Genomic DNA, 10,106 nt, shown 5'->3' with positions numbered 1-10,106 from the left:
CCGGAAATGTATTTTATATATTTTACAGTTAATAAATAGTTTCTGGCAACTTCTTGTTGCATTCCAAAACACTGTAACGACAACAGAGCTACAAGAAAAGCTACTAAAATGACTGTTACAAATGGGTTAAAATAAGTTTTAAATAGCTCTATATTCTGATAGTAATCATGGCTACAGAGTGTTTGTTCAGTAACAGGAGTCTCCATGTCTCTCCAGCTCTTTATTAAACAGAAAATGCATTTTCAGGTTAGAATACCAATTTTTATCCAATCAGGATAGAGAACTCAGACAGCATACAGATTAATCAAGTGTTTCCGCATCACCTACAAACTGCTCCTCCTCACCTATAAAGCTCTCCATGCCCTAGCCCCACGGTGCCTGTCAGACCTCCTCGAGGATTACCACCCACCGCGGAACCTGAGGTCTTCTGACTTGGGGCTCCATCCCTCACACACAATAAGCGGACCCTCGGCGATAGAGCTTTCAGTGTGGCAGCCCCCCTGCCCTCTGGAACTCTCTCCCCATGGAGATTCGCCAGATACCAACACTGGGACTCTTTCAAGTCCGCATTGAAGAGAACACTTGGTTTACTCAGGCTTTTGGCAATTAGTTTGTTCATTTTTTGTATTGTAAAGCGTCCTTGGGTTTCTGAAAGGCGCCATATAAATTCAAGTTATTATTAACACATTCGGTGCCAGAGGTTTATTATAACAGGGTACATCTAGAAGATCTGCTATTTTTCAAACATTTTGTACTTTTACTTTTGGTACTTTAAGTAAATTTTGATACCAATACTTTTGTACTTTTACTCAAGTAACTCAAGGACGGTTGGCTACCCCTAATTCTGTGGCGCGTGAGCTCGGTTTAACTAGACTGTTTACTGTGTGTGTTTACCATTATATCTACTGCGTTTACCACCTTGTTTATGTTGTTTATAGTCTGGTTGTGTTGTTATTGTTCATTCATGCTGCCATCTCTGTATCTCCTGCTTGGGCAGTTTAAGAATAGGGTGATAATCTTGTGTGAATAATGCTTACGTGGTCGCAGCAGACGGACAACGTAACCTACATAGTGTAGCGCGTGCGTGCGTGTGTGTGTGTGTGCTGTGAGTGTGCGCGTGTGTGTTTGTGAGTGTGAGTGTGAGTGTGAGTGTCTAAGCAACCAAGCTTTTGCTTGTGTGTCTGTCTGTCTGTCTGTCTGTCTCTTGTGTGTGTGTGTGTGTGTGTGTGTGTGTGCACTGCGTGCGAAAGACGCGCGTGTGTGTTTGTGTGTCAGGAGGGAGAAGTTCAGAGAAATAATATCAGATCTGTAGGTAATGCTTTATTCCATTCTGCCACCCTAGTAGAGCGCTAAATGGACAGATCACTCTCTGAGCCTTGTCCTCTCTCCATGTTGCACATCACTCCAGTTGACATGAGTTATATTATGGCCCTCTAATGTTGTCATGTATTTTCCCGAGCGCACGTCATTTGAAGGCTGTTGTCTGTTGAATTACCCGGCTTGCCCGGTGGACAGAAAGACCCATTCTCTAACCAAAAGGTCACGGGTTTGATCCCCCGACACGGCCATGACATCCATCGGATTCACCTTGTTGAGCAAAAGCTCTTGTGCCCCCCCTACCCGTTGAACAGGGTACTGCACATGTCAATCTCCAGAGCAACGGCTATTTGTGTACCTGTCTGTATTCATTTTAATGGGGACTTAATCTAATTGTTGGCACGGTAAAAAAAACAAGGTATATCTTCCGTCCTCCGTGGCGACATAAAATCGGGAGTTGTGATCACTCCCCAGGACTGAAACAAGTGAGCCAGATCCATAAACGGACCTCATTGTGCTAATGATTGCAGCCATTCAGTCATGAAGAAGAGATAAACAGTGAAACACTGATGCGAACGGAGAGAGACATGCTAAAGCTGCTAAAATGTGCCGAAAGTTCTTTTTTTATTCATTTTCCATCCCCTATTTTAGATCACTTGGTGAGGTCTTACTCATGAGAAGCTGTTCATGATAAAGATAACAACAAATAATCTTGAAGTAGGCTATCTACCCCCGGGACAGGAAAGTCAGTATAATCATGGCGTTAGTTGAGTACCTCCATAATACCATCATGTACCAGGAATGTTTTCCAACTGATACGATCTCTCCGGAAAAAAACGACGTCTTAATGGCCCAAGGGAAAGAAAAGAAAAACGGGGGGAAAAAATAGTTGCTGAATGCTGAGCACGGAGGCCGCCGTCATACTTTGAATAATATGAGGTTACTCGTTTACATTTTAAAGCACATTTACTAATAAATACATACAAACTTACTGTACAAGAGAGCAAGGGCGTACAGGCAATGAAACAGACATATTTCCTTATTAATGAGCTCTAGGGAGAGGGGAAACGCCTCTGATGTTTCGGATGTTTTGAAGTGAGTAGAATACTGAATATTTGAATCTGGAAGCCCCCCAAAGGACTGCAAAGGAAAGGAGAGAGAGAGAGAGAGAGAGAGAGAGAGAGAGAGAGAGAGAGAGAGAGAGAAATGACGAAAGGAGGGAAGCTTCCAACTTCAGGGTCAAATAAGGACTTGCGGGTGTAAATATTGTAATAAAGTTGCTAGGATCAAAGCTCCTGGGACTCATCTGGTAAACCTCCCTCCTCGTTTCCTGCGCTCTCCCAGACGTTTTCCCCTCTCATCTCTGCTGCTGGCCTCCATCTCCGTCTGTCTGCTAATATGCCTTCCTCCTATCTCTCTTTCTGTCTGTTTCTCTCTCTCTCTCTCGTTCTCTCTCATCTCTGTCTGCTAATACGCCTTCCTCCTCTCTTTCTGTCTGTTCTTCTCTTTCTGTCTGTTCCCCTCTCTCTGTCTGTCTGTCTGTCTGTCTGTCTCTGTCTCTGTCTGTCTGTCTGTCCTGTCTGTCTGTCTGTCTCTGTCTCTGTCTCTGTCTGTCTGTCTGTCTGTCTGTCTGTCTGTCTGTCTGTCTGTCTGTCTGTCTCCCCTTGTTATCTCTTCTCTACCGTCTGCCCTTTCTGTTCTCTTTCTCTCTCTCTCTCTCTCTCTCTCTCTCTCTCTCTCTCTCTCTCTCTCTCTCTCTCTCTCTCTCTCTCTCTCTCTCTCTCAATGTCATTTCAATTCAGAGGGGCTTTATTGGCACGAGAAGAAATACGTTTACATTGCCAAAGCAAAAGTGGAACAAAACAACAAAACAATGTATGTACAATTAAATGCTACAGTAATTAAGAAATGTGTAAACAGAGCTGTGCTACAGTACATTGCAACTATCCTACAAAAACAGAATTGTGCATTGTCTGTCAGAAATAGTTATACATCAATATAGAAAAGGTTAGCTTGGGATAAGCTTTTGAAACAAACGACAGCGGTATAGGCCTATTTCAATGTTTGAAATTCACTTGGCACAAAACCGCTGGGACTGATAGCGCAGCACATTTTTCAAATGTATTTAAAGGTAGTTGCTGTATGTACAGTATTTCTATGTTTCTATTTCTGTATGTCTCTGTCTGTCTGTCTCTCCCTCCCTTCCTCCCACACACACACACACTCCCTTCTCTCTCTCTAACTCTCTCTCTCTTGCCACCCACTCCATCTCTGGCCTCTATGCTCTGCTGGCAGATACTGTACATCCCTCCCTGGCCTCAGATAAAACACTAAGTGTTGCTTTAATGGTTTCACCGGGGCAGCGCATCGAGCGGTTCGCTCACCGACTGCTTTCCCATGACGTATACGTTCTGCTGTGTCATTATGAGCCTCATTCCCTCACACTCATTCTGGATTCCAGGGCCCTTGTGGCTTTGGAGAAATATCCCGGTAACAAACTAACAGTGGTGTAAAGTAACTAAGTACATTTACTCAAGTACTGTGCTTAAGTACAATTTTGAGGTACTTTTACTTTACTGGAGTATTTCAAATTATCAGTACTTTTACTTCTACTCCACTACATCTCAGAGGCAAATATTGAACTTTTACTCCACTACAATTATTTGAAAACGTACTTTGCAGATATAAATCATTACATTATAAAACATACATTTACCACTTTAGCCCTATTTTATACCTAGGCTATTTGAAAATAGCCGATCTACAAGCTCACAACGCGTCGCATCGCGACGCGTTGTGAGCTTGTAGATCTGTTATTCTCAAACATTTTTGTATTTTGTACTTTTACTTTTGGTACTTTAAGTACATTTTGATACCAATACTTTTGTACTTTTACTCAAGTAAATCAAGTAAATGTTGAATTCCGGACTTTTACTTGTAACAGAGTACATCTACATTGCATTATTTTTTACTTAAGTAAAACATTTGTGTGTGTGTGTGTGTGTGTGTGTGTGTGTGTGTGTGTGTGTGTGTGTGTGTGTGTGTGTGTGTTCTGCAGGTGATCCAGATCAACTTTGAGGAGTTTGACCTGGAAATAGCCTACGATACTCTGACCATTGGAGACGGAGGGGAGGTGGGCGATCCCACCGCTATACTACAAGTGTGAGTATTAACCTAGGAGCTATTTATTACGTCTCATGTTGTACTATATTCAGTTACTATCAGATAGAAACCTTGTATCTCCATATTACGTTTTTTTTTTAATGTTTTTTCGTAAATTAGTGCCCTACTTCGTCATACCAGAGTGGCTGAGCGAAAGTACCAAAAATAGCCGATGAACAAGTTCACATGTGTCGCATCATGACGCATTGTGAGCTTGTAGATCTGCAATTATTTGTTTTTTAAATTGGGAAATTGGTTGTCCGTCTGTGGGTTTTATAAATACGTTGCCAATGAAAAGTATTAACTAGCGCTTGTGAACTTATTCCAACTACTTTGGAACATATCTTATTTTTTTCCATATCCTGAAAAGTAATTGCTTTGTAGTTGTTGTTTTTTTCCACTGACGAAAACTAAATATAAACTAAATAAAAACTAAGCTACGATGACTAAAAACTACTGTAAGACTGAATCTATTGACAATTTCATCAACAAATAAAAACTAGACTTGAGGGACGAGTGGAGAAGAGATCCAGTAGAACTAAAAGACAAGTCATCTTATGTTTGGTTGCGCTCGGGTGTTGTGCTCTGAAAATAGCCGATCTACAAGCCCACAACGCGTCGCGCTGCGACGTGTTGTGAGCTTACAGATCGGCTATTTTCAGCATGCAACCAAGTGTAAAATCAGGCATTACGACGCCATCAAGGCCCGCCAAAATCAACTGTAGATATAGTCGACTAAAATCTTATGATATTTTGTCGACTAAAACTAAAACTTTTCAGATAACTGAATAAAAATTTGCTGTCAAAATCAACACTGCCTACTCTGTGTTTTGGTTTGCACCCAGATGAACCACAGTGTGTCCTCAACCGCCCTGAATTCTCCCACATCATCCACACAGCAGCCGTGTTGGCAGATGATTGTAGTCCATGTTTGACATGTTCAGTTCCTTTAGCAGTGCGGTCGCTCACAGTGACAGTTCCGTGCACGATGGCACTTTGCCTTGTGCTGATTGGTCAGCTATCACCCCTCCTCTGTCCTAATTTGTCACTCCTGTCACCCAGGGCTGTGGTTCTCAAACCCTTTCCTGTCAAGGACCCCCCAAATTGATTTGTATTTGACTCCCTTTCGTGCCAGGGAGGGGGACCCTCATAAGAGAAGACTTTGTTCAAAAATAGCACAAGCTCACTGTGTGGCTATTTTCGAATAGCCAATCAATAAAAGAGGGCTTAAGTGTGTAAACCGTCCTCATTTAGCTGGAGACCCCCCAAGGACCCCTGGGGGTCCGCAGAACCCCACTTTGAGAGCCACTGACCCACGGCACATAGAGGCTGTTGAACACCCCGAGCACAGCCAGAGAACTTAAGTCAGAGATCCACAAGGAATACCACAGAGGGTTCTGAGCCTCATAACGCGCCTCTAACGCGAGCCTGTATTTCCATCCACTGTATCAACTTAGACACAGTCACATGGCATCGCCCTCGCTGAAGGCGAAAATAAGATGTCATGTCATAATCCTCCCTTTATCCCGCCCGGACAGAATTGCATGCCAAGTGGAAAGGCGAAAGACAAGGGTATGCATTTTGACTGCATTTTGTATGCATAGCCGACTGGGTAATTGCCTTATTAAATCCCACCCATCCCCTAAAACCCAGTGAAAAACAGTTGGAAGGTTGAGGTGTCAGCACTCTATAAACCCCACTGAAATCCTTGGCACGCACGCGGGCAATACAATAAGCACTGTCTTGCCTCATTACCCTTGCCTTGAGTGTGACAGCGTACAACGGGGCTAATGAGAGGCAGAAAGTGTAGACAATCACAGAAAGATATTTGAAAGTCAATGAGACAATATTCTGTCTGACAGCCATCTATCTATCCATGTATATCTATGTACGGTATCTGTCTGTCTGTCTGTGGTTTCAATGCAAATATTGTCATGCCCACATTAAATCGAACATGTACTGGGGGGGGCCGATGGCCAGGTGGTTAAAGGGATAGTTCACCCCAAAAAATAAATGTTTCTATCGATTATTCACCCCATGGAGACTTGAATTCATAAATATTTTTTTGTTTTAGTCGCATTCCTAAGCCAATAATTAGATCAAATTATCGACTTAGGAATGCGACTGAAACAAAAAAATATCCATGAATTCAAGTCTCCATGGGGTGACTAATCGAAAGAAAAAAAATCATTTTGGGGGTGAACTATCCCTTTAAGGCATGTACTGCGTAGACGCTGGTGCCTGACAACGAGTCTCAGGTTCGATTCCCAAGCGTGGCGGACCCGTGCTGCATGTCACTCCCCGGTTCTCTCGCCCTGTTTCCTGTCTCTCTTCACTGTGAACTATCAATAAAGACAAAAAAATATTTTCTTTAAAGTTTTTAACATGTATTTTTAATCACAGTAACACTCCAAAGTTATGAGTGAACTGAATATGCTGCCGAAAATCGATCTGTGTTAACAAAGAACTTTTCTGATTCAACAGTAAAAGCTGATAACACCCCCCCATCCCTGCCCCCGGTTCGTTCATTAGTTTTGAAACGTTTTGACAAGCCCCCTTGGCAGTGCCGCTGCTGTTGTTGTTGTTGTTCTATCCCGCCTATTCATTTATTTTTCATTTTTGTAATTTCCTTCATGATTTGATTACTGTGTTTTCAATTACTTTCTTCCTCTGTTCCATTACTGTTCAGCAGCACTAAATAATAACGGACACTATTGTATGGATAATATGGTAATATTCATGATAATAACAGTGTTGAGTATAATGATGAGTATGATGATGATGATGATGATATGTCAGTGATAATCATGTCAGTGATTACATTATAACTACCGTTGCTGGCGGATGGAGACCTCAGATGACCACTTTTGTGTGACACTGTAGTATGACAAAGTCATTTACGAAAAACAACAACAACATAAAAGTTAAAATATGGAGATACAAGGTTTCTGCCCGACAACAAGGCTATGATAAAAAAAATGACACGATGATGCCGTCTGTGTTGCAGCCTATCAGGGAGCTTCGTTCCGGACCTGATTGTCAGTATGACTCACCAGATGTGGCTGCACCTCCAGTCTGACGAGAGTGTGGGCTCCATAGGATTCAAAATCAACTATAAAGGTAAGCACTGTGAAAAGGATGTGTGTGTGTGTGTGTGTGTGTGTGTGTGTGTGTGTGTGTGTGTGTGTGTGTGTGTGTGTGTGTGTGTGTGTGTGTGTGTGTGTGTGTATTTGCGCTATGCACAGACCAGTGGTGGAAGGTAATACAGTACATTTACTCAAGTACTGTACTTAAGTGCAATTGTGAGATAATTTTACTTGACTTGAGTATTTCCATTTCTCAATTCTTTATACTTCTATTCCACTACATATCAGAGGCAAATATTGTACTTTTTAATCCACTATAATTATTTGAAACCTTTTTTATTAATATCACAAATAATAACCAATTAAGCCCTATTTTATACTTTGGCTATTAAAAAATATGATGATGTAGATCAGTTCATTTGTTCATTATGGTGTTTTGTCTTCTCTGACTATTTTGAGTTTCTTCCTGGAGGCTGAAACCTTGAGGGTCAAACGTGCCAATAGAAAAACAGCGCTTTTTTCAGGTGTGGGCATGAGGAGGAGGAGGGACAAGGACAGGTGGGTGGTGCTAAGGTGGTGGAGGAGGTGCTAAGGTGAGAACCAGGTATACTTAATGAACTGGAGGCGTGTCCACATAAAAAATATAATTTTAACACTTTCTGTACACTTTTTGGAAAAAAATCTTCCTCCTAGTGTAACCATAATACCTGATGATCATGTTCTAGGGGGGGAAAAATCACTGAAAATCACGGCACCCCGTCTTCAAGTATAGTTTTGATGCAAATTCAAAAGAAAAATTGAATAGAGGCCTTTTACTTGTAACAGAGTATTTCTACGTAGCGGTTTTGCGTACTGCTGCACTTCCATCACTGGCACAGACATAGAATGTAAATGAACCAGGATGTTTGTTTCTTGTCATGTCTGACTGACTGACAGGGGACTGACTGTATGTACAGGCTACCCTCGGTGCCCAGTAGCTTACAGAGTCTAGTTTAGCCAGGGGCTGCTGTCTGTATAATGATGCTATGTTCGCATGTCGACCAGACAGCCTCTGGTTTCGCTACCGGGGGTCTACCTGCATGTCCCGGGGTCTCTGTCAACGACAGATAACTGCATAAATAACAACTTTAAGTCAGAGTTCAAAACATAAACATCTGCTCGCTGTCCTCAGGCACAGACGCAAACGCAAACGTGTTTTTTTTTTTTTACCAGTCGTTGCTTATGAGTAACTTCCCCTTTGAGATCACTAGGAAACTTAATGTAGAGAAAAAGCTGAGAAAATGCCTCTATTTCTCTGTTGGTTCGAGGCTGGCGCAGAGAACCCCGCTGAGCACGATGTAAGAGCAAAATGGCTGCCGTCTGAACATGTTCAACAAGCCGTAGAGGTATAATAAAGTAGCATAGCGGTTGAATATAGCATTGATGGGCTGTACAGATTCAAGATATAAGATTTATGTCTTGTTACATAATAATAACAAGATAATAGCTCAGATTTATACAGCGATTTTCTAAGTACCCAAAGTTGCTTTACATAAAGAAAAGGAAGGAACCAACTTTATTAAGAAAGAAACAAACAAACAATACAATATAAGTGCTAGATTGAAATGATACAATTGTGTATGCTGGTACTACAGGTACACAAGCATGACATTCCTTTTGTTCTTGTCCTTCAGACATTGTGGCAGCAATGATAATAACAAGCATATGAACAATAACTGGGGAACAATACAGAAAACAATGAAAGAATAGCAGCAGTATTAACAATTACAATTTAGGCATTTAGCAGACACTCTTATCTAGAGCGACTTATAATAAGCAAGTTTATCACGTGCATAGAATGCAGAGACAGTGTAGTCCCTCAAGAAACTAGGATACAAGTTAAACCAAGAACCTAGCATCAGTCTAAACAATACTATCAAAATAACAGTCTGTTCATTGAAACTATAGAATGCTAGGTACACAATGAACCTGGCATCTTTTTAAATAACATGCTATCTGAAATGACATTCTTAACATTGTGGTCAAGAATAATAAATAACAAAAACCTGAGAGCGAACAAGATAACGTCTGCGTGGTAGCCATCTTTTTGGTCAATCGCTAGCCTCAATCGAGGCAGAAGTTGGCAGGAAGGGGTACAGGGAGAGTGAAGTTTGAGTCTGCAGTTAATTCCGACTGCAACGGGGAGTTTGTTCCACGGTTTGAGAGCGAGGCGAGAGAAGAGTCTGAGACGTGTGGAGCGTTGTCCCAGGTGTTTTTAGGGAAGACTCGCCTTTTACCACAGACAGGCTGCTGGGATTCCCCCATTTTCTTTTGCCTCTGGGAGCACAACCTCCTTTTTTTGTGTAGAAACAGGAACTCGGTTTGACCCCTCCCCTTTCTTTGTCCACTTCCTCCTGGGTGCTTCTTGGTTTATACCTACTAACAACAGAACTACACGTTTAGGGCAGTGGTGCTGACAGAGTCTTCTGTTGGCAGAATCTGTCTTGAGAGATTAGCATCTCCCAAAGCTTATACACAGCTATGTCACACCATAATAATAAT

The 10,106-nt window shown here is 41.9% G+C and overlaps 1 protein-coding gene across 1 annotated transcript in view; it reads left to right on the top strand.

Annotated features, from left to right (window-relative positions):
• csmd3b (CUB and Sushi multiple domains 3b) overlaps nucleotides 1-10,106 on the top strand; it is a 592,566-nt gene that overhangs the window by 402,086 nt on the left and 180,374 nt on the right. Inside the window, exons 10-11 of the mRNA XM_080442703.1 lie at nucleotides 4,368-4,479; nucleotides 7,487-7,599. Coding sequence (XP_080298829.1) covers nucleotides 4,368-4,479; nucleotides 7,487-7,599 — 225 coding nt within the window. The remainder of the gene's footprint in view (nucleotides 1-4,367; nucleotides 4,480-7,486; nucleotides 7,600-10,106) is intronic.

Source organism: Gymnoscopelus braueri, assembly GCF_963280865.1.
Source record: "Gymnoscopelus braueri genome assembly, chromosome: 11".
Taxonomy (NCBI): Eukaryota; Metazoa; Chordata; class Actinopteri; order Myctophiformes; family Myctophidae; genus Gymnoscopelus; species Gymnoscopelus braueri.
The sequence above is the reverse complement of the archived record's forward strand: the minus strand, read 5'-3'. Positions and strand labels throughout refer to the sequence as shown.